The sequence below is a fragment of the Pantherophis guttatus genome, chromosome 18, assembly GCF_059756535.1.
Source record: "Pantherophis guttatus breed Tessera chromosome 18, ASM5975653v1, whole genome shotgun sequence".
Classification (NCBI taxonomy): domain Eukaryota; kingdom Metazoa; phylum Chordata; class Lepidosauria; order Squamata; family Colubridae; genus Pantherophis; species Pantherophis guttatus.
In genome coordinates, this window is record NC_142080.1 from 943,037 (window position 1) to 967,895 (window position 24,859).

General features: G+C 48.7%; 1 protein-coding gene across 1 annotated transcript; it reads left to right on the plus strand.

Annotated features, from left to right (window-relative positions):
* Window positions 1–4,895: 4,895 nt before the first annotated feature.
* Window positions 4,896–10,926, plus strand: MCL1 (MCL1 apoptosis regulator, BCL2 family member). The gene is made up of 3 exons (XM_034425090.2): window positions 4,896–5,597; window positions 7,173–7,420; window positions 7,790–10,926. The coding sequence occupies exons 1-3, from the start codon at window positions 4,976–4,978 to the stop codon at window positions 7,904–7,906; spliced, it is 987 nt and encodes a 328-aa protein (XP_034280981.1). The 5' UTR covers window positions 4,896–4,975; the 3' UTR covers window positions 7,907–10,926.
* The last annotated feature ends 13,933 nt before the right edge of the window (window positions 10,927–24,859 follow it).

The following is a 24,859-nucleotide window of genomic DNA, read 5'->3' on the forward strand; positions in this document are numbered from 1 at the left end:
GCCCAGGAGTCCGATGTCTGGTGTGTGGCCTCTTTGCGGGTTGCCGATCCCGTTAACCTGGTTTACTGGGTTGCTTTTCACTTAGGCTGTTCGTGCGAACCGCTGTAGTTAGCTGAACGTGGCTTGGAGGCTTAGCGGGTCGCGTGAACCCAGGTTTACACTCTTAGCTAAATCGGCAAGTCCAAGTTAGATGGTGGTGTAGCCCGGTGTATGAACCAAGCGGTTGCGTTTTGCTGATTTCTGTCATTAAAATATCTGCTTCTGTTTTATTATCGACGCCTGCCTCTTAATGTGGTGTCTCTCAAATTGAAAATGTATGGACTTCAACTCCCAGAACTCCCCAGGCTGAGGAATTCTGGGAGTTGAAGTCCACTCATCTTTTGTCCCGTGGAAATATTCTGCCCAAGGCAGGAAGGTCAGGAATTGAGCGGCAAAAAAAAAAAAAAAACACCCCACGCCAAGCTTGTAACTGAGCCATGTCCACAAATCTACGAAGGAAGCCGGGCCACGGGTTGTGTGAAGGGGGCTTGCTGGCCGTGTCATTCCCTCCTCGGCCATGGGGGGGTGAAAGAGGCCTTCCCGTCCAACCGCTCCCAAATCGAGGGGGGAGGGGAAGGGAAGGGGAGGAACCCAGCGTGAACTGGACGTTCCTTTGCATTTCCAAAGGTTGAGATCATTGCAAAGCGTGGGAATGGCGGGGAGGGGGAAGGAGCCCCAGAGCATTGTGGGAAGAGGGGGGCCGAACGGTTGGGTTTGTTTGCAGTCGGGGCTGGGCCCGTCCCGTGGCCGAAGCCTGTTTCCCAACAGACCCACCCCTCAGCTCAAAAGCAAACGAGCAAATTCAGAGCTTGCCCGGGTGTGTGTGTGTGTGTGTGTGCTTTCCTAGGGAGCCTGAAGTGTCCCATCGAGATCCTCTGCTGAGGGACAGGCTCCCCCCAAAAACCTCAGAGCTCTGAGATCTCTTCCTCCAAGGGCTGTGTTTTCTTAGCCGGGCTCGGCCAGCCTCCCCCCCCCTCCGGTGTTTTCAATGTAAACCTGGCTTGTTTGCTTTGGAAGGTTTAATTGCTGTTTTCCTTTTCCCCAGGTGCCTTCTTGGGCTGGGCTGTTTACCTGGGCTGTGTCACGTCCGCCTTTACTTGTGGAGGGTCAGAGGGGACGTTTGCTGGAAGTGGGGTGGGGGGGAGGCACATAATCTGGTCACTCAGTTTTGACACCCGCAGGACTCCCGATCCCTCCCAAGGGGAGAAAAGGGCTGCGGGGTTTAGGTTGATTGGCCTGCCTGCCTGCCTTCCTTCCTCTGCCCCTTCGGGGGAGACCCACACAGGTAGAGGGCAGATCTAAATTGCTCCTTCCTTCTTCGACCTGGAGCACTCCGACTCCCATTATACACGGCGGCCCTTGCCAACTTGCGTGGTTCTCCCATCTGGGTGGGAGAGTCCCGGCTTCCTTGTGGATTTGATTTTAGCCCGAATCGATCCCCTAAGAACAGTTTATGCGTGTCAGCAGCTTGTTTGGGAAGATGGTTAAGAGGTCAAGAGTATTGCAAGGTCTCCATCCCTCGATTGTCCCCCCCCCCCTTAACTTTCTAGGGAAGGGGTTTGCTGAAATCTTGGATGAAAATTTAGAATGGAGGTCAGGCTTTTGTGGTGGTGGATTCTGGGCTAAGGAAAACATTGGCATCTTGGTGTTTCTTTAGTCTAAAATAAGGATGTCCGTGGCTGGCTGGGGAATTCTGGGAGTTGAAGCCCAGGCGTCTTAAAGGTAGCCATGTTTTGATATCCCTGGCCTAAACTCTGCTTCTGGATCCTTAACGGAAGGGATCCCTCCTCTCTCGACTTTTAAACCCTTTTAAGACGAGGGCCAATGGGGGAAGTTCCCTTCAGTGCTCTTTGGCTGAGAAATGTGGGGCAGCACCTCTTTCGGGAAGTCATCTGACAACCTCGCTGCTCTTCCACCCACCTACTCCTTTGATGAGGCAGAAGAGGAGGAGGTGGGGACAGCCCGGCCAGGAAAAAACACTATGGACGGTGGGCTTCATAGGCAAAGCACCCCTCCATCCCCCCCGCTTTTTGAATCCTGCCAAAAATCTCTTGCTGGAAAGCTGTAGAGCAGGAGTCCCCAAACTTGGCAGCTTTAAGACTTGTGGGCTTCAACTCCCAGAATTCTCCAGCCAGCATAGAATTCTGGGAGTTGAAGTTCACAAGTCTTAAAGCTGCCAAGTTTGGGGACCTCTGCTGTAGAGCAAAGCAGGATGATTGACAGTAAAGCTTTTTTTTTTTTTTTGGTGAATGTGGACAGGAGGAAATGCTAATTTTCCATTGAAAGAAGAGGACTAGAAACTTAGGCCACCCCTTTCTGACGAAATGTAAGATTTTCCTGTCAAGTTTCTTTCTTAAAAAAATTTTTTTTTGGTGCGGTTTGACCTTTTGGGTTGTGTCCTTAAAAATGTTATTGGTGTTTGGGTCAGCTGTGAGCTTTCCTTGGTGCGTGATTGACACCGTATGGGCACCGTGTCAACAATTTAGGGCTGGGGCATCATATTGCTGACATCTGAAGACAAGATGTACTTTCCAGGAGCCGTGTTTTCTTCCTCTTTCTTAAGTCCTCCGTCACAATAGATTTATTACATAATCTCCAGGGATCGGTTAATAGGGGATTACGTAATGGGGATGTAGGTCAGGTAACCAGGTTTGCTCCCTTGTTCTGAGTCGAAGGGGGTGGGTGTGAGTGGGTGGACTTTGAACAGAGAGGGGCCTGTGTGCTCAGGATTTCACTTTCAAATTCCATTTTCTCTCCAGGTTTTTCTTCCCATCAGTGAAAATGGCTTTACTGTGGGGAGGGAATTTTCAATTACTGACATGACGCCACTTTCAAAGACTCCTGGCTGGTTTACAAGAGAAACACGAGCACATCTGTGAAAATTAATCCCACATCTGCAGAATACAGCCCCTTCTTTCTTTAGCCATTAAAGGCTGGGGGGTCTCCGGGAAAACAGGCAGGGAGGAGACCACCTCACATAGATCAGGGCGAAAATTGGCCTTCTGTTGCTCAATGGGGAGAATTGTTTGGCTCAGGCCTTTTGAGTTCTGCTGACGTTCTCTTCCCAGGTTCGATGCAAACATTTAAAGACAATTTTCCATAACGTCATGCTAAGAAGAACGGGGGAAGGAAAAAAACTAACTTAGGCAGCTTTTTTGAAACCCCGTCTGTTTACCGAGGTTTGAAATGTGCAAACCCGGTCTCTGGTTCCTAAGGCTTTGGAAGGAGTGATTTCATTCAGTTATCCTTGGCTGGGGGCCCTTGAGCCATCGTGCCAAACCCAGGCCACCCCCTTGGCTGCAGGAAAACATCGCCGCGGGTTGGTCTAGACAACCCCAAACTGCTTAATCTGGGAACCTTCATCTGGTGACGTCACGGAAGACGTGATCCTGTTTGCGGGCTGCTCGGCCCTGTGAAGAAGTCAGCTGAGCTGCTGGGCTTTTTTCTTTTGTTTTTTTTTTTTGCAGAAGGAAAAACGGAAAATGTGCTGAAAATGGATTGTACAAAGTTTTGAAATCTGTCATTTGCCCCGGAGGCTGCGTGACATCCTGTTATGCTCTAGAAAGATGCTGAGCTTTTTGTTTCGCAGCCAGCCAGCAGGGCCGTTTTTGCTGAATTCTGCTCGAGGAGAGGCTGGGTGCCTTAGAAAGCAGCCCAATTTTAATTTATTTTCATTTCATTTCATTTTATTGGATTTATATACCACCCTATTCCCGAAGGACTCAGGGCGGTGAACAGCCAAAGATGAAAACCCACAAACTACAAAATTTAAAAGACAATATAGAAACCCATTAAATAGTTTGGCCCAAAACAAATTAAAACACCCCTAATGGTTTAAAACAAATTTACAATTTGCAATTTAAAAGGGAAGTTAGAATTTACGCTTTATAAGATAGAATTTACTTTATAAGATAGAATTTACTTCTATCCTGCCTTTATTATTTTTGTAAACAAGGCAGCGAACGTATTCAATACACCTTCTTCCTCCTGTTTTCCTTACCACGACAGCCCTGTGAGGTGAGCCGGACCGGGAGAGAGGGAATTGGCTCAAAGTCACCCAGCTGGCTTTCATGCCTAAAGCAGGACTACAACACCCATCGTCTGTTGGCTGATTTGAGGTTCAGTTTGATGGTCCATCACGCCGGAAAGGGTTGCTCCCATCGGGGTGTTTTATGGGGCATACTCTCCCTTGCAGGTCAGGAGGGGAAAACCCCAAGACCATCTAGTCCAGGGCTCTCCAAGCTTGGCCGCTTTTAAGACTGGTGGACTTCAACTCCCAGAATTCCTCTTGCGTGGCCAGCTGGGGAATCCTGGGACTTGAAGTCTTAAAAGCGGCCAAGCTTGGAGAGCCCTGGACTGGTCCGTGGCCGGATGAGGCTGATCCCCCCAAATCCCACTCCTGAGACGGGCTTGCAATGCTGCCCCCAACCCCGGAGAGGAGGAGTGGGAGTCAGGGTCAACCCAGGACGCTGCGGGCGCCCGCGGGCGCCGCTTTGCAACTCTGCACTCCAGACCTTTCCCCCCCCCATCCGCTTTGGCTTCCCCAGTCTTCCACAGGCCGCTTCCATTCCTTCCCCCTTTTTTTCTTTCTTCCCCCCTTTTCCCAAAGCAAAAATGGGCCCGCCCATCCTTTGCTGGGAAAGATGAAAGAGGGGATTTAACAAAAAAAAAATAAAAAAAATTCCAACCCCGATCGCGAACTCCGATTGGCTACTCGGAACCTTTTTTTTTTCTCCACCCACCCCCTCTAGGAGTCCCCGCCCCTCCTCCTCCGCTCTATTCTATTCTATTCCAATCGCTCCAATACGCTTCTCGCGTGGCCCCGCCCCCCCCCTTTGCGTCACCTACGTCACTCGGCGGGCGGCATTTATAACGGTCGCCCGTTGCGCGCGCCACTCCCCTCCTCAGACGAAGCCATCGCGCGAGGTCGGCAGCCATGTTCAACAAGAAGACGATGGTTCTGTATTGCGGCGGATCCCCCGGATTGGCCCCGGCCGCCCCTCAGTCTCCCGGCGGGGGCGGCGGAGGAGTAGGAAGCGTCGGCGGAGGAAGCGGCGAGGGCGGCCTGGCTCTCCTTCCCGGCGGGGCCCGAGGCGGCCTAGGCGGGGGGCTGTGTTGGCCTCCCGCCGGCTGCGCTGAGGGGCCTCGAGCGCTGATTGGCGGAGGGGCCCCCTCGCTGATTGGGCCCCCGGAGGCGGCCGCGCGCGCGCTGATTGGCTCCCCCGAAGAGGAGCTGGACGGCTGCGAGCCCGACGCGGAGAACGGAGCGGAGCCTCCCGCCTCTTGCCCGGCCGCCTCGCCGCCTCCGACGACCCCCGGGGACCCGCTGCGCCAGGTGACGCTGCAGCTGGTGGCCTCGTACCTGCGGGAGGCGGCCGACCAGGAGCTCCCCAAGCAGGACGGCGGCGCTTGCGGCGGCGGCGGCGGGAAATTCCTGCAGGGCCTGCTGGGCCGCTTCGGTCCCGGTCCCGGCGAGGCGGAGACGGCCGCTCGGGCCCTGGAGACGCTGCGGAGGGTCTGCGACGACATCATGGAGAAGCACCAGCTGGCCTTCCTAGGTAGGTAGGCTCCTCCCCCTGCTGCACTGGGGCTCCTGATGGGCTTTGTAGTCGCCCCCCCCCTTCGCAAGGAAGGAGTGGATGGGATTCTCTGTGTGTAAATATTGAGAAACTGCAATGCAAACAGAAGGTTGGTCTAGTAACTCCCTTCCCGCCCGCCCCCAGCGAAAAGAACAGCAAGCAGGGAGGATGGGGGGGGGGCGGGATGGAAATATTGAGAAAGCGCCATGCATCCAGAGGGTTCATCTACCCCCACCCCCGAAAATGGGTTCCCACCACCCTGAAAGAGCATGGGATTGCAAAGGTGCGAATATTAAACTGCAATATAAACAGAAGGCTAGTCTAGTTAGCCCACCTCCCCCCAAAAGGGCAGCAAGCTGTGGGGGGTGGGAATGTTAAGTAACTGCAGTGCATCCTGCTGGAAAAGGCAGCAGGCAAGGGAGGATTGAGAGGATGCCAGATATGCAGGAAGGGATGTAAAATTCTTTTTTCCCCCTTATATTCCGGGGTTCCCCCCCCCACTCTCCATCTGCCCTTTGCTGGAGAGGGATGAATTGGAGAGGAAGGGGCTCTTGGCCAGGATTGGCTGGAAAGCAGCTGCAACTCTGGTAGAGCCCACCCTGGTAGCTGGGAGGCTGTGTGTGGCCAGGGCTTCTCTGCCCACCCTCCCCTTGTTTTTGCTGCAAGCAGTCATTGTGAAAGTATCAGGCTGCAGCAGAAAGGAAACTGCACTTCGTACTGTGGGGGAGGGGGGGCAACCTTGCAGGCAGGCAGAGATAAAAAAAAAATCTCATTATAGATTAGCTTTATCAGTGGCTCCTATCCTGCTGGGCCCAGCAAGCGGAAAATAACTCATTGTAAACAGGGTGGTGTTAAAAAAACACCAGAAACTTCTCTAGCTAGCCAGGGTTTTTAACTTCCTTTGCTGTAGACCGTTGTGCTTTGCCTTTGGAGTGATTTTAGCAAAGCGTTTGAAGTTTGCCAGCTTTTGAGTTTTCTTGATAAATGGGATGGTTGCTGATGAGTTTCCAGGGTGATGTATAAGTGGGGGACATCCTGGCCCATCATGCTTTGAAGCAAGGACTGTGACACAGAACAGGCAGAGGGTGGCCTAGTACAATAGTATTTGGCTGATACATTGAATTCCTTGGTAACCAATTTCATCAGCACCTGCTTCCTGGGAGGCCTAAAGCCTTCTGAATAATCCACTATACCGCAGGGACTCTCCTCACCTGAATTCAAACTTCCTGAAGCTTTGAGATCGACTGGGGAATCCAGTTCTGCCTTTGCCTCTTACGTGGCATCATTTAGCAATCTGAACTGAGAGTTGTATCCTGCTTTGCTTGGGAAATCACTGGGGCTGAGAATTAAATACTGTACACAAAATTGCTGTTTCCTTTTAGTTCTAGTTGCTATATGGATGAACTGTAGCAGCACTGACCATGTTTCTGGGGGTTTCTGAGGTCCCCCCTCCCTCACCGGGAAAAGACAAAACCAGAGATTGTTTTCAGTATTTTTCCTCTTCAACCTTTTGTGGTGCTTTGCCTAAAGTCCTTCCTTCCCTTCTTAATTCAGGAATGCTGAGGAAAGTGCAGATCGACAAAGCAGATGACTTGAAGCTCATGTCGGAAGTTGCAATGCAGGTTTTCAGTGATGGCATAACAAACTGGGGGCGAATTGTGACTCTCATTTCTTTTGGTGCTTTTGTTGCCAAACACTTGAAGAGCATAAATCAGGAAAGCGGCATCAACACTTTGGCGGAGATTATCACGGAGGTGCTGGTGACAGAGAAGAGAGAGTGGCTGCTGCATCACAACGCCTGGGTAAGGTTCCTGGCCTTTGGGGGGGGTTTCTTGCTTGTTCCTCCTTATGACAGACCTTGGGGGGTGAGGGAGTGGAAACTTCAGCTGTGCTTGAGGCTAGTTGTCCAGACACAAAAATAGGCAGTGCTTGCATGACCAATCTCCCTGTTCCCCCAAGACGGATTCTAGAGGGCTGAGCTTCTGGGGTTTTATGATAGACTAAGTTCTCCTCTGAAGGGGTGTCATATTCTATAGGCCCAGTTTCTGGAATTAGCTTCTCTCTTCATACAAAACCCTGCTTGCCTTGCTTTCTGTGGATTTTCTAAAGCTGCCAGGTGCTGCTGTTGCTGCCTGTGTCAAAGCCATTAACGGTACCATTCTTTCTTTTAGGAGGGCTTTGTTAAATTCTTCCATGTAGAGGACCTGGAAGGCAGCATCAGAAACATTCTGGTGGCTTTTGCAAGTGTGGCTGGCCTAGGAGCGAGCTTGGCTTACTTGATCCGGTGAGCCAAAAAAAGGGGGGCTCTCCTGAGTGGAGCTTAGCTTGGACTACTCTGTTCTGCTGTGAATAGAAAACTGAGCTGTTCTCCTCTTGCCGAGTGGGAAGCAGGACAGCTGGAACTCCCCAAGAAGGACTGCTATGAACTGTCCCGGGATAGAAGGTAACCCAGCAAGGATGTCTTACAAATGGAAGTCGCTTTTTCCAAGGGAAGAAACGTGTGCACTCTGCTTCACTCACACGAAGCTAGGAGGACTGAAGCCCTGTGCAGGAGGAGGAGGTGTGCTTGGACTGGCGGCATTGGGCTCCGGAGGAAAGACAGCTGGATGCACTGAGCAGTGAGTGATCTGTTTGCACAGGGCGACAATTGTGCCCTCCCGTCTTTTGGAGAATAACGCTGGGTCTGAAATACAGGGGTGTTTGGGTCCAGTGTCATCCTAAAGACTTCCGGGTGATCTCTGGGAAATGCCTTTAACTGTTGGTGGATGCAGGCAACGCATTTTTGCCCCGTCACTAAGAGAAAAGGCCTGGCTTCCTTCAGCCTCTCATCAACACATCGTATTCTTAAGGGCTGACTGTATTTTTTCATTTTATTTTTTTTCAATCTTTCTTTCCACTGCCCTCCCTTTGAAAGCGTTACACTGCCATTAAGCCACCCCTTGGATCTCACCCATAGCTGCTCCCTGCAGCGGAGCTCAGTCTGCAACCATGATAAGCATCATTTGGGACCGGTGAAACCTGCAAAACGTGTGCACTCTTGAAGCAGCTTTATCTTTGAGAAAAGATTGCGAAGAGGGGGTTGATTCAGTTTGGATTTGATGACTCTTGATTCATTTCTCCTATCAGCATATACTGGGCATTTCAGAAAACCTTCGCATCCAAGTTTAACAAGGTTATCGATGTGACTGTAGTGACCAGCTTAAAGTTTGAAAGCCCCTCTTTTCCTTCCCTCCCTCTCTTGGGAAGAAAGGAGCCCTTTGGGGTTTTCCATCACCCTGCTTTATTTTTTTGATTCCTGAGTTGAGTTTAAAGGATGCTTTTTTTAAAAAAAAAAAAGCTAAACTTGCACATGAATGTCATTTATCCTGTAAGAAAGCAAAATAACATGCGTGAATTAGCAGTATGAGATCCTGTGGTGCACAAACACACACACACACACAAATTATAATCTGTAGGCAGCTTCCTGGATGTCCTCCAGATGTTTCAACCTGGATGTTTCTGGAGGATGCCTGATGGCCTTTTCTAAATGAAACAGTTCATAAGCTGAGTTTTCTTTGATTTTTTTTCTTTTATTCAGGAGAATGGCTTCAGTTAATAGGAGCAGGAGTTTTAATTTGCAGTCTAGAATTGCTTTTAGTTTTCATTGTGCATCAGTCTAGACCGGGAGTATCCAATCAGGGCCACTTCAATAACCGTGGACTTCAACTAGCTGGGGAATTCTGAGAGTTGAAGTCCACAAGTCTTAAAAGTGGCCAGGGTTAGGCACCCCTGCTCTAGACCAAGTAATGGCAGAGATAAAAATCTTGGCAAGGTGCTGGAAGATCTGCTTGTTTACATAAACCGTCTTAATAAAACCCATTCAGTGATTCTCGCAATGTGAGGTCCTTAATACAGAAACCTGAAGTGTTTGTTTTCGTTTTGTGGCTGAATGATTGTCCCTTGTTCTTTCTTTTCTCCCCCTTTAACGTTGCCAGGCGATTCGTTGGTAGACGAGGCTTAAAACTCTGGACTGGCTTTTTTTCTGTGGAGATGGAGAGGCAGGGCCCGAGATCACTCTTAGAATAGGACTAGAACTAGCCAGCTTCAGGGATGTTGGGATTAAGCCTTGTTTCTTCATTCAAGATGGTCTGAATTCTGGCTTGGGTCCTGGAGCTGTCTGATCTGTCACTTGCACCTCATGGTTTCCAAATTGCTGCTCTGTGGGCACTTGAGCTGGTTAAAAAGGTATTACAGTAATGTGCAAGGAAATGAAAATATTTCAGACAGGTTAAGCTGCCCCCTTCTGCCTGCCTCCAGGGCCCAGAAAGAAAAACCGCGAGGAGGCTAGGGAAGTATTTTTCATAGGGGCTAATAGAACTAGCCTATTGCAATGCCTTGTGGGGGGTTTACTGGCAGAGTATGCAAAGTTTTTCCTTAGAAACATGCAAAATGGCACTTCTCCAAAGTTCTGTTTATAAATACTGGTGCCCTGTGGGTGGGCGTGTCAGCTGGGGTTTTCTTGTCCAACCAACCAGGCAGTGCCTGAGGTTCCCCATTTTTACACGGGCAGCAAACCGATTCCAAGTGAGACCTGATGGCGTTGGCCTGTCCTCTTTCCTCCCATTTGACAACACTGTAGCTGTGAATGTCTCTGACGAGAATCCAGTGGGAACATGGGCATTTTATATTTCAATAGGGCCCTGAGCCTGGATTCCTTCTGACTTCTTGGCACATCAGGAGAACCAGTCCCAAACCATGGCAGTTCTCTCTTCATCCCAGATCCTCTTGGCTGCTGGGCTACGGGGTCAGCATCTCTTTTTGTGGTAGGAAAGAAAGGAAGAGTTGCATGTAGCGAAAGCCAGAGAGGGCTTTATTCGGAGAGCCTAGACTTCAATAAAGCCCAAGTCTGCCAGCAACATGGAGGCCTTACTGATTCCTACCCTGCCCACATTCCTCCCAGGCAGAATCACTGTTTTGCAACCTAGCAATGAAGTGTTTAATATAATATGTGCTTGAATGTTCATCCGAATTAAATTAATTTAACCCTTAACTGTTCAAGTTGTCAGTAATGTTATATACATCGGGCAGGCTTCCCTGCCTCCTTAGAATGTCCTGCTTTGATGAAGCAGAGGAATGTATTTGTCTGAATATTGCGAATGTTCTTTTGGGAATTGTCCATAAAAAGTTCATGTATTGGTAGATTCTTAATCCAATGAGGTTCTTTGAACTATTCCACCCCCCACCCGCTTGTATTGCTCCTTTGTGTAACTGACAGACTTGTGCCTTTTCCTCTAATCTGATATTTATAAATTTCTCAGTTTTGCAATAAGTAGATGAGTCTGCTGGAAATCACTGTTGGGGGTTGTGATGCTGTGACTTTTTCGAGCAAAGGTCATACTTCAAACAAAGCAAATAACAATTGCCAGCGAGGATGCAAGTGGGCTTCATCCTTGGTTCAGCTTTTAGGCAAAAAATAAAGATTGCTCTACAGCTCAGAAAGATTTAACCGAAGGGATAATGGGCAGTATTCACCCTCGTGAATAGAAGGAAACCAGATTAAGGAACTCCAGCAACAATTACACGATAACCATTTCCCCTTCCTGCTTTTCATGTGCTCACACCCCCACCCAGTTCACTGCAGAAGAGTCGGCTCTCTCAAGGTGTAAATGAAAAAGGACGGAGGGGGAGAGAGAAACACCTCATTGGCAGTCAGCAAAACCAAAGGGAAGAATTGATGTCTTATTTTAAGGCTGGGGGGAAAAATGTTAACTTCAGAAAGAACAAATCATTCAGGAATAACTGAAGTCACGCCAAACTGCTTTCTAATGAGGCTTTAAATTATTTGGTGACACCGTGCAAAGAAGACCCTGTTTCTTGGAAAAATCAAGAGCAATTGATTGTGGAAAACATTGTTAGACACCCCCACCCCGCCCAAAAAAGTAGCTGAACAATATTTTCTGTTTCATAAACTGGTCCCTGGGATTTTGAACAGAGCTTTGCATTAAAATACACACCCTTCTTAATCTCTGAAAATGAAGTGTAATTAAGCATTGTTGTTGTTAACTTCACAGGTTCCTTCTTTCCTCTCCCCATGATTTAATTAAACCAGAGGAAAGTTGGGGCTTTGGCACTAATGAACCACCTGCTTAAAGTCCCCAGTTCTCTGGATTTCCTAGCGCAGATCCAAAAGAGGCATGGGGTGGAGCCGAGTGTTGTTTACCCTGTTGAATTCGCAATCCTTTTCTTGGGGAAAACAGATGACGGGGAGGCTTGCTCCTCTCTCGAAGCTCTATGGGAACCATGTGGGTGGCCTCTTCCATTTCATGGGCTCCCATCCCAAAACTTTCAGCAATAGCCTTATTAGAATTGTTCTAGAAAGATAAGGATAATGAACTAATAAAAAAACTGTGTTGTTTTTAAATGGAAAGCTGCAAAACTCAACTTCCTGCCCCCCCCCTCCTCTGGCTTTGAAGGGCTCCCGTGGTTGTGTGGGTCTGAAACTAAGCAGATGGCTGAGCCCAGCCACCTCTGTCCAAAGCCCAGGCTGTTCTTTCCCACCATTTCCCTTTCTTGCCTCCTTGATCCGGGGTTCAAGACAATTCATAAAGGATCCCCCTGTCTTTTTCATGGCCACTTAGCACAGCTGCTTTCCACTTTCTGTTCCTCAAAGGCAGAGGGGGGGAAAAACACCCCATAGCTGGGCAAATGTTTAATGCCATTCTTGTCTGGTGAAGTCATCGCTGGTGGCTTTTCCTGTAATAAGAGGCCTTGCAAATAAATAAATGAAAGGGAAGCTTTTATCCCAGGGAAGGGAAGGGAAAAGGGGGGGGGGAGGAATCAGCCAGTCCTCCAGCACAAGGCAGCTGCCTCCAGAAAGGGAAACCTCCCTGCTGGAATCGGTTCCTTTTACCTTTAGTCAGGGCTAGTATTTCCACATGGGGTTCATTATTCCTTGCCTCCCACCCCCACCCTGAAACTTTAATTCAGCATTTGATTTGTTTAAGGATTGCTGATAGGCGTGTTTTTATTTTAAAAAGTCTTCCCTGCCTGTCGGTCTGTTTTCTTTCTGATAGCAGAAGTCAAAAGCAGAAACGAGACCTGTGTCAGCCAGCTGTTCTGGGAACTGGCCTTCTGGATCTGGCAAGACTCCATTGTCAAATAATGGAAGTTTTCTGTCTGAAGTTCCTCTCTGAGAGCCATTCAGAAGGAGCCATTTTAATTCATGGGGGGGTGGGTTCTTTGCCAGCAGTTCCTCCTTTGCTCTTCTTTTCTGCAATATCCTTTTTTGCATCCTACAGCCTGCTCCCTTGGCTTTACAAAGGCTAGTCGCACAACACACAAATCCTCACCGAGTTATGCCAAGGCACAAACAGCGCATGGGGTGAAGCATCCCAGGCCCCAGAGGATATAACCTGCCATGATTTTGTAGGGTGTTTTTTTTCCTGATCTTCCAGCAACTTTTGGACTGGGGATGCCCTTTTCTTTACCTTCTGGGGTAGAGTTAAAGAAAATAGTTGGATTTTTCTACTTCTGTCTGGCTCCTGGCTGAAAGTTGCCAGCAGCATCCAGATGTTTTATAGAGCAAATATTCTTTTTTGGGGGGGGTGGCTGGTTCCTTTCCAGGAAGCGATTAGCAAGCTCCCCGTGTGACTTTTAAGCCTTTTGCAAATAGCGAAGAGATGGGATTGGGCGCTCCAGCCGTCCTTGCATCCTTAGAAATAAGCACTATTCATTGAGTAACCATCACGTCTTTCAAAGGAAAAACACAGCCCAGAAAGACTGACTGAGCCTTTGAAGGTTTCCAAAAGCGTCTCTGGGCAGACAGCATTCTGCAGTCCTGAACTCATTCTTCAATCCTGTCTAGGTCTCAAAAGAGAAGCTGCTTTCCTGGGTGGGTGGGTAGGTGGCTGGCTGGCTCCCAAATTGTTTTTCTGTGTATAATTAACAGGCAGACTTGCTGGGAGGTTGGGAAATGAACCTTGGTTGTTTTCTTGGAGTTGTGCTGCTGCTTTTCCAATGACTGGGCCTTCCATTCGTGCTCCCCCCCCCTCTTTTACTTCAATATGGCCAGATCCTGACAGCCTCCTTTGGGTGTTTTTAATCTCTTCTTTCTTGGAAATCCGCACATCTGTTTAAGAAGCTCCTGAAAGCTACCTCCGTTTTTTTTTTCCCCCTTGGACAGACCTGGGATCTCCTTGTGGCCAGATTCTTCAGCCAAGCGATCACATGCGGGTGCAGGATCACCAGGGAGATATCCAGGGAAAACGATGGATCCAATTAAGGAAATGGAAGAGCGGAATCTATTCTCTGCTTAAACCATATTTGAGCCATACTTGGCTGGGGTGTACACTTCACATGAAGCCATAAAAACCGCCTTATCAGCCACAGTGGGCAATTCTTGTGACCTTGCCCTGTGTTCCTTCCACATACTCCCAATATAATGTCATAAATTCATTAAACTTTTCACAGTTGCCCAGGGGCAAAGTGCCACGGGGTGAGCCCAGTCTGCTGCCTTTATCACCAGAGGCGATATTTGACCATATCTGAACTTTGCTGGGAACCGAAACCCTTCTCTCGTGGTCCCTCCCAAACATAGCTTGAAAAAATGCCAAGTTTTGGATTCGTTCTCCTCTGAGAGAGAAATAAAACTTTTATAGTTGTTATTTTAGCATTTCTTCCCACGGAGAAAAGTTTTTCTTCCTTAAGCAAACTGAATCTTCCTAATCTGAGAACGGACTGAAGAATTTGCAATTATTTAGGGTTAAAGTCCTTGCTGAACAGGCAGTCTTTTGTCTGGATGTTTTCGTCTTTTTATTTTGCTTTAACGTCTTTTTTTTTTCCTCCTTCTTTGAAATTGGAGACTGGGAAAATGCAGTGCAGGCCATGAAGTCTGCTGATAGGGTTATCTACATGCCTTGTCCTTGAATCGCTGAAGCAAAATGATAGGCCCCGCAATTTCCTTGTTGTGAAAAATCTGAAAAAAGTCCATGAAGCTCTTACAAAGAGAGAAGATTTTTTCCGCAAAGATGGGGGGGGGGGGGAATAGCCATTTTGACTCACATTTTTGCCACTGGACCTTAGTCTGAATTCTAAGAAATGGAGTCCCAACATACCCAGATTTCGAGGAAAAACATCTCTGTAGAATGAAGGATCAAATTGGGGCTGTTTATGCTTTTAAAAAAACCTTATCATTCCACAATTGTGCATTAAATCCCTTTTAATTCACTGAAGGTTGTTTGCGCCAGACGGAGCCCCGGTTTAGGCCTCTGTAGAGAAAGCCTGAGAAACTTAAGGAGAATTTAGTTGAGCATGACTAGTTAAATACTAGGATCAATGACTGGCAATTGTGATATTTTAATAGGCTCCATGTTGATACCTAACCAATTGAAAGAATTCCTTAACAAAGAGGGCCCTTTTCTCATCTCTGCAAAATAATAATTAGGGTGGTGATGTGGAAGGCAGATAGTAATTTACAAAACCCTGCTAGCATCCTAGGGATTGTACAAAATACATCAGCCTGACAGAGAAGCCACCTTTCTTTTACAGGCCCCGTTGTCAGGATCGAACTTGTTTTGCAGACTTGAGCGATACAAAAAAAGGTGCTGCCATTCGTGGTCTTCGTACTCCAGGGGTTTAACGGAACGTTGCTCCTTCCGAAATTGGACGGTTAGTTTTCAGAGAATGAATTCCCAGGGTGCCCAAGTCTCGGCGTTTCCTCGAATTTTACAGGAATTAGAAGAACATCTTTTTCTTAGAAGTTTTTAGGCAACATGGGAAGATAAGAACACGACGTGTCATTTCGGGGAACCGTCTCAAGGAAGCTTATCAGCCAGACCCAGGAGGCCCCTACTAGGAAGAGAGGAGAGGAGAGGAAAGGGGGCCCAGCCAGATTGTGGGCACCGTGACGCTGCAGGAAACTCACAAGCAGCTCAAGATGGCAACAGTTCGGTGTGCTCCTAAGTGTTAAACGGGCACAGCTGCCATCGTTCCTTGCCATCAGGCTGAGGTCAGAAGGAGCCGAGCGCTCCAAAAGGGTGGCAGATCGTACGCTTTGCCCCACGCCCGGGATGGGCCCTGAGTCAGCAGGGGTGCGAAGCCTCTCTGCCTCCATTACACCCAGGGAAAAACTTGAGTTTTCACATATTTTTTTTCTTTTCTTTCTAGCCCTCTTATTTCCTGTGACTCAGGAAATGCAAAGCTTCAGAAGTTCCCACCTTGGCCGCGCTATCTGCTCCCCGAGTGGGTTTTTTTCTCAGTTTCATGCGAGTTTCTTCTCGGCTTTTGCTCCTTAATTGCAAAGATGACGCGTTGGGAGAGAGAGGAGCAAAACAGGTGACTTTTCTCGAGACCCGAGAGTGGAGTTTTATTTCTCAGAAAGGCAAGATGCTGAAACCAGGTTTCAGTTGTGGGTCCGAAGAAGCCAAGCCTCCCTTTGTGCTTCCCTGCCATCTGTTCTCCAACAGGCCTTCCCTCTGCCCACAGCTGGCTGCGTCTCAGGCAGCTGGTCCTTCTGTTTTGGCACCTAGACAGGCTCCGTCCGTTGGGCGCTTCCTCCTTGATGGGCGGGGGGAATCTCTTGAAAGATTATCACTGGCTTGGACTTGTCCATGCAGAGAGCGTGTGTGTTTGTGTTTGTGTGAGTGTTGCTAATTGGCCAATAATTCTGCATGGCAGAAACCCTGGGTGCCTAGAATATAAACACTGGTAGTCAGTTTGAAGTTAACAACAGCCCTGGAAAAAGTAAGTTAAGGAGCATTTTTCACACTTACAACCGTTGCAGCATCTCCAGGGTCCCGGGATCAAAATTCGGATGCTTGGCAACTGGTTCAGATTTGTGACGGTTGCAGTGTCCCCTTTTGCGCCGTTCTGACAGCCAAAGCCAATGGGGAAGCCAGATTCACTTAACAACCCGGTTACTACCTTAACAACGGTAGCAAGAAAGTTCGTAACATGGGGCAGAACTCCCTTAACGAATGTTTCACTTAGCAGCAGCAATTTTGGGCTCAGTTGTCGTAAATCAAGGACTACCTGTAATATATAAATCAAAATATGAACCAAGATGGCGAGAAGACCCCTTGAAAGTGGACAATGCGATTAAAACCTATCTCTAACAAAATTTGTGGATCCTCCTGGTCTCCACACACTCGTGCAGTCCACCTCCCGATCCAGATCTTTTCAAATACAGTTGCTTTCTTTCCAACCACAGCTAGGATCACACAACCATGAGCTTGCAGAGTTGCGAGGGTTGTCTTAAAAGTTGCCAAGTCTGAAAAAAAAGACGACAGGTCTTGGTCCGGATTCCCTTGCTCCTTTCTCTTGCAACCCGAGAGAGAAACGCAGTGGGGTGGCCCGGCTTGACGCCAGCCAGTAAAAATTCAATTGAAGGCGAAAAGATGCCCTTGAATCGAACAATTGTGCCAGGAGAGAAGTGGTTTGCTCTGGCTTTGCCTGTTTTCAGTCTACAAGCTGTGAATGGAACTGAAAATACAGCTGTGGAGTGTCGTATACAAATTACCGTGTTTCCCTGAAAATAAGACCCAACCAGAAAATAAGCCCTAGCATGATTTTTCTGGATGCTCGTAATATAAGCCCTGCCTCCAAAATAAACCCCAGATAAGATTGTCAGCCAGACAATCTAGGTACTAGATTTTAGTACTATATGTCCCCCAAAATAAGAGCTAATCAGAAAATAAGTCCTGATGCGTCTTTTGGAGCAAAAATTAATACAAGACCTGGCCTTATTTTCAGGGAAACACAGTAAGCACTGGGCTGCAATACAAATCTGCCTTGCTAGACTGGTTGCAACCAGGAAGGTTGACCTGGGCTCTTGGCACAGGCTGGCTGTGCCCGTGTGTGTGTGTGGGGAAGGAGGTGTAACATCTGCCCACCCAGCCCATTTAGGCGTAAAATGCTCAGCCCACCCAGGCAATGGTCCCCTTCCTCTGCACGTAGGCAGAAGGACTCCCTCCCACTTATGACCCCGTGGGGGCTGGAATGCAACCTTTGGGTCTCCTCCCATGTCCGCCTACCTATGTGAGCCTGGAGATTAATTGGGAGGGGGGGTCCTGCAAGAGTTGCTTTCCCTCCTTCCCAGCCAAGGACCCGCATTTCCCCCGGGGAGGGGGATTTATTGGCTCTCTGCAGGGACCCTCCTCTTAAAATGTGTTTGTTCTCCGCCCGGTTTCCTCTTCTCTAAACTTTGCAAAGTTTACAGAGTGGTAATGCCTCTAGTGCCTGTGTGTACTTTACATCCTGTTCTCCAGAAAAGAAACTTATAAAGTTAAGACAAACTTCCTCCACCAAGTAGGCCTGGCTGATTTGAGAGCCACGGTGCAGATTGTCTTATTTTGAAATCGATTTATTCTGTGTCACTCACGCCTTCGGTTAGGATTGCCTATCCTATGGGATTCTCATTGGGTGGTTTGTTTTTGTAAATGCCACCCAAAATAACTTCAATTTAGACTGGTATGTTGCACAGACCTAGGCTGTGTCATTAGTAGATTTTTATTGTGAGATGTTGGTGAAAGTGGATTACTTCTGGTGCCAACACTGCCTCCTCTCTATTTGATCTGCTATAATCAGTTTCTATAGTCCGAAAAGTCGGGTAGAAGTTGAAATAACCATTCCACGCCCAAATTCCCCAATATTACCCTCTCTATTTCCTGCACCATTTTTTGTCTTTTTCAGTTTCTTCCTTAAATCTCGCCCCGTCTCCCCTTCCCTCCCTGATTCACAAGACTTGTGGGGGAGTTAAAAGTCTCATGCTTAAGCTGGCAGCAAACATCACCTGCTCTTTGGGCCAATGAGGAATGATTCATTGCACAGCAGAACAATCTGTTTCCTCCATGCACAAATATTTGGGTTTGCTGTCGGCAACGGGAGGGGAAACTCCTTCCTTCCTTTTCAAAAACACCAGAGGATCTCGGGATTCCTGTTTGTTTCTGCGGCCTTCAAGCAGCGGCAATAACCGAAATGTGGTTGTTGTCAAGTGAAAAAAACAAAACAAAACTGGATTTAGACCGGCCCCGGATAATCCTTCCCCGGGTACTGAATCAACCATAGCTTTATCTAGCAATTCGTCATCCCAGAGGTTGGCAAAGCAGTCGGTTCAGCCAAGTGTGGAGAAGTGGGCTCAAGCACACCTGGGTACACCTGCCATCCTAGTGTCCCCCCTCCTCTCTCTCTCTCTTCATCCCTCCCTCCCTCCCTCCGTCTCTCTCCTCTCCCTCCCTTTCTCTCTGTCTCTCTCTTTCCCTTTCTCTCTGTCTCTCCTCTGTCTCTCTCTCCTCTGTCTCTCTCTCTCTCTGTGTTCTTCAGCTCTCATCCCCAGCATGCTCAGCCAGGGTACAAGGGAGCCAGCAAAGAGGGTGGATGGGGCATTCCGTGTCCAAAGGGTGGATGGTCCAGAACAAATCTAGGCAATATATTGGAGGTTGCAACTGAAGCCAGTTTTTTTAAAGCCACCATGGGCCTTTTCTTGCTGTACCACTCAGTTGTTCATTGTACCCAGAGCTGTGTGTGTTCTCTCTCTCTCAGTGGGGTGCAAGGAGCCCAGCCAATGGTTGCTTATTCTACAAACCCTAGTGAAGCCAGGATTTGGTGCCTAAACCAACAAACCAGATTCCTGCTTGCGCCTGCGGTAGACAGCTGCAAAGGAGCTCCTCGGAAGGGTTTGCTCGGGGCCTCCGGAATTAAAAGTTGGGAGGCAAAACCTGCCTCTTACACAATCAAATTGCCCTTAAAGAGCCAGCCCATCTTGGGGGATTCCTATTTCGGAGTGCTCTCCTGGTTTCAAGGGGCGTTCCTGTGTGGGGTCCGTCCGAGAAGAGATGCTTTTCCAAGGCTGCCTCTGATCCGAGGTTGGATTCCAGTCTCCCCCACGCTGAACTATCGCGATGCAACTTCAGATGCTCCGTGACGAGGCTCAGGAAGTCGCTGTGGGCGAGAGATGGGTTTTCCGCGAAATGCTTTTGCTGCATCCGGCCCTGTTGCTGGGCAGAAAAAGCCAGGCAGCCGGCCCTCCTGGCCAAGGAGCTCCTTCCCCTTTCTGTGGATTTTTCCGCAGAAGGAATTTTTTTGGGGGGGGGGCGCTTGCTGTGACTCATGAGGATGAGGACTAGGAAACTCAGCTGGCCTTGTAAAAACCATGAACCATCTGCTTTTTGTTTTGGCTTTGCCTTAAAATTATGCCACTGACACCATTGCTACATTTCTAACAGACGTTTAAATCTGCAAGCAATTTTGATAGCAGGAAGCGCAAGGGCCTCTGAAGGCAGATTTCCTTCCTTCCTCTTCCCCTCTATTCCTCCTTCCCTCCCTCTCTCCCTCCCTTCCTTCCTGAGAGCTTTCTCCTGGTGAATCCCACTCAGTTCTGCTCCGTTTGGCTTTCACTCTTATTTCAGTCGCAGGGCTTAGAAAAGGGCTACCATGTTGGTTCAGGCGGATTTTATCCCGTCTTTCCAAGCGAAGAGGGATGGATGGCCTAGACCAAGAAACGGGAAGGCCGTTTCCTTTGAATCCTGCTTGCGTTTTTTCCCCTGTGGGGGGTGGGATTCCAGTCGAAGAGGATTCTGGGCGTTACAGAGGAGAAGGGCCCAATATTCTCTGAGCCTGACTGCCACAGTGCCCCTGCCTGTGGGGCTTTCCTTGATGACTTAATTTCTGCTTGAGCAAAGATACGTAGGAGTTTATAACTTTCAGCCAGGAAGTGCTGTCTGGACAAATACATAAAATAGGGGGGAGTGTTTTGCAACTGGCCATCTTCATTCAAAAGTCAGCATTTGTCCAAACCCCACTTCCTTTTGGCAAGGTTTGCTTCTGCCACAGCTGTCTGCACGTCTTTTTGGCGTGAAATGAGGAAACTGGGCTCCGTCCTTCGGAGAAGCGAAAGGACCAGGTTTCAGCCGGAGGGAACCCAACCGGTCAGGCCAGCCAGAAATCGGATGTGAAGCAGGAAGCTTTGGGGGAAAGAGGAGCCCAGAAGCACCTTCGGGCTCTCCCTGGCAGCCACCCTTCAATGGAGGCATGTGGGGGTTGCCCCGAATCTTTCTCAGGCCCAGAGCGTGGGAGGGGAATGCTCCAGCCAGCGCCTTGGTAGCGGAAACAACAAAATTTGGGATTTGCTTTTCTGGTTCCTTCCAGAAGGATTCTGGATTGGCTGATGTAGGCAGAGATTAAGAGAGGGGATTTGAGTCTGTAGCCCTCCCCACTCCTAAGAATCTAGAGAAGGGCAGGCGATGATCTGAGAGTTTTCCCTTTCACCCAATAAGGATCAAGTTTCTAGCTCCCATTGTTAGAAGGATATCTTCTCCCCCTCCCCCCCCCCCCTTTTTTTTTTTTTAAATCACATAGTGTTCTCTGGCACCGCCGCCTGGGCAACCTTGAGGCACAAGGATCACTGAGTCATTTCCGGCTGGGGATGATGTGTTCCCGGCCAAACCACACACAAGGTGCTGTGTTTCTCTCCGTGGGGACCTGGAAGCCCTTGTGCTGCACAAGGACTCTACAAAACGCACAACCCAGCAGGTTGGGCCTGCTGATTTGACAGAAAATGCTGGTTTGCACACTCACCCCAGCCAGCCCCATTCGGTCTGGGCACTTTCAAAAGCACGGGATTGAGTTCGTTCTCCTTTCAGTCTTGCACAATCACAGCTGGGGGGTATGTCTGTGTGTATAAGGTTGCGATGCCTGGATTTAGCAGCATGGAGGAGCAGCTCAGGGTCTCCCTCGTCTTCCATCCCTCCCCCCCGTACTCCTTTTAAATCTGAATGCACAGTCATGAGGACTAGGATCTTGATGCTGAGGGGCTTGTGTGAAGGGGGTCCAGGAAGCAAGCTGTTCCATTGGAATCCTCTCCACTTTGAAGAGGATGGGATTTGAAGGAAGCCGAACATTTTTTAAAATAAACACCTTAATTGTTTTACAATTTATGGTCTCGGCCATCTGTAGGCCTCTTTCTTGTCTGCTCACCCTCGTCAGAATATCGCAGTGTCCTTGGAGATCTCCCAGATTCAGGAAGGAATCTGGCAGACAACCCCCCCCCCCCCAGTATGTCTGGTGGAGCTCATTCCTAGCATTTTTCTCCCCTTGGTTGTTAGCAAGGCGACTAAAAAAAGGCCTCATTGTTCTTGCAAAACCTGAGCGATTCGCACACGTTGTACTCAACGTGGGTTAGTCAGGCCTCAGTCATCTTGCTGAGGAAACTCGTGGGCTGAATGTTAGGAGGGGGTGGGGAGAGAGAGAGAAGATTGTTCTGCATTTCTTAATCCTTGTACCTGCAGAACCCCCCAGGCAGACCACCTAAACCAGTTTTGGTTTCAGCAAACAAAATCTTGCCTGCCCCCCCCTTTTCTTTTGAGTTTTGAGGGGGGGGCATAACTCACATTCCTGGCATAGCAACCCTGAACCTTAGCTATGTGGAGCCTCTTTTGCAAGAGATTGTGGCAATATTTACCTTTAGCAAATTGCTTCGGGCCCCAAGCGGAAATTCTTGCTTTTTTTGCTGTCTAGCAAAAGAAGAGCAACTAAGACGATAAAAGGCCTGGAGACTAAAACATATGAAGAACAGTTGCAGGAACTGGGCCTGGCTAGTCTAGTGAAGAGAAGGACCAGGGGAGACACGATAGCACTCTTCCAATATTTGAGGGGCTACCACAGAGAGGAGGGGGGTCAACTTATTTTCCAAAGCACCTGAAGGCAGGACAAGGAACAATGGATGGAAACTAACCAAGGAGAGAAGCAACCCGGAATGAAGGAGAAACTTCCTAGCAGTGAGGACAATTCACCAGTGGAACGGCTTGCCACCAGAAGTTGTGGGTGCTTCATCACTGGAGGTTTCTAAGAAGAGGTTGGACTAGAAGATCCCTTCCATCTCTATTCTGATAGATTGAAAAAAAGTTCCCAAGTTCGAGTTTTCTCCGTTTGTCTCCGCCCATTCCTGAGCGGGAATGTGGGTTGGATCAGGAGTGAAAAAAATTCCAGTATTGACTGTTGTTCTTTGTCAATTCAGTGAATTGTTTGAATTTCTCCTGTTTTGAATTGGTTTCCAAGGTGGAGCCTTTGCACAATGCCCTGAGATACAGTTGGCCTTGGCGTAAGGGCAGCTAAGGCAACGAAAGGGGTTTTTTATTACATTTTATAACGAAAGGGAAGATAGATCTCTGATTCGGAGAAACAAACAAGATAAAACGATGGGGAAAATACTTTCCCTTCTATCGGTATCCTTGCACCTTTGCAGTTGGAAAGTACAAGTTGGGGATGAGCTGAGCTGCAGCCAACAGGAAACACCAGCACTGATTTATCCCTTTAGCAAGATAGACTGCTTAGGAAGCCGGAAGCTCTATTAGTTATTGTAGGATCTCTCATCTTCCAGCCCCTTTCACAATCGTTCTACACAATCCCAAGTTCTGCTCCTTGGGCAGTTGCCATCGGTCTCTCAAGCCCGATTTTGCAAAAGTTGCAGGAATAATTTCCAACTCATTAATTCTTCCTCGGAAAGGTGCATGCATGGGGGTGAGGTGAGGCAACATTCCAGCTGTTCCTGCTCAGCTGGGTGATTCAAATCCCCCTTTTCCTGCAAAATATCTGAAGACTGGGCAGCTTCAAACTCAGGTGGCTGCTGGCTTGGTGTCCAGCAAACTTCAAGGGTGGGCCACTCTAGGCTGTTAATGACCGATGGGCTCCAACTCACAATTCTAGGAGTTGGAAGTCTACAGATCGCCTAAAGGGGCCAGAGTTGCCCACTACTTGGTTCAGATGGACAAAAATCTGGTTTTGATCAGCAACCCAGCTTTGCAGCCTCCGGGGCGGGTGAGGAAAACGGCCAGCGTCCTTCTGAGCTTGCTGGTTTCCAGAAGCGTCTTTCCTGCATGTTGGAACTTGCCTGCACTCCCCCCCCCCCGACTCCGGGGTTCAGGTATCAGCCAAAGCAGGAATCCAATCCGAGGGTTGTTTACCTTCAATCTGGCAGGACAAGCAGCCCTGACTCAGGAGTCTGGAATGCGTCTGTCCAGCACATCATGTCCCAAGCAGGCCTGGAAGCCGCACCAGCCTGGCTGGATCTGGATGACTTCAGCAGTCCTCTGGCCTTTGTTCCATTCTGTAATTCCTGGCAGCAGGAATAAAACAAGACCAAGCGTTTTTTATTTCCCCAGGCCTGGCTGAAGCTCTCTTGTCCTCACGGGAGGCTTGGTTTGATCCCTACCTGGTTTTCTTTTATAATCCATTTGAGGATCAGAACTGAAGAAGCTTTTCGGATGAGAAGTGAAACATTTTCAAGGGGGGAAACCCTTGAGTTGCTTTTTGAAAAACACTTTCTCCTATTCCCCGGGCATGTGCAGAGTTGCTTGGGGGGTGGGACTGGCTCCCCCAGGAACACACCAGGCAAGGAACAGACCAAAAGGGCAGAGCCTCCTCAATCGAGAGAATTCAGTTTTATTGAGTTTTGCTGACTTCTTTTTCGTATCCTGAACTCCCACTGGTGGAAATCCCACATCTCTTCTAGCCCCTGCCCGAGTTGTGTCAAAACACAATACAATCACGTTTTTTTTTTCTTTTGTCGCTTCGTCCTGTTTTTGTCCCATGGCTCAGTCCAAATTAGGAATGGCTGGATGGTCACCACCGTCCAAAGCAAAGGCTCAGAACTCACCTGCTGGTGTCGCAGCGACTCCTAGTGGTCAAAAGGAGGCAGTGCCTTTGCGACCGACGCAACAACACAACTCCCAAGCCTCTGAGTTGTCTTGACTTTGTGGACTAGTTTAGGTAGCTTTCTTGGCAAGGGCACAGAAGGTCTTTCATTTTGACTCCCTGGCTTTCCTTGTGGTCTCCCATCCTTGCACTAACCAGATCTTGCAAGTTCAGTCAAGTCCAGTTCAAGGTCACTCCCTAACTGGGCTGGTAAAGAATACAAGCGTATTTTCATCTCCTGGACCCCCAACGCTTTCACAGGTGAAAAAGTTCCCAAAAGTCCTGTTTTGTCTCTGGTCGGGGAGGATGGAAGCTGTAGTCCAGGACTGAAATTGAGGGAAGCTGTTCCCTGATCTAAGTTCGGTGTTGGGCCCTGATCAGAGACGTGAGGTTTCTCAAACTTCCCAGGCCAAGCAAGAGCAGGGCTTTTGTCCTAACTTGACAAAAGAAATAGAGTCCTTTTTTAAGAAAACAAAAACCCTCTGTATAACTTTATTCAGGATTTACAAGCAAAGCAATCAATGGAAAAGAGAGGGTTAGGAAGAGAGAAACGGGCAAGCAAAAGCTTCCAACAAAAT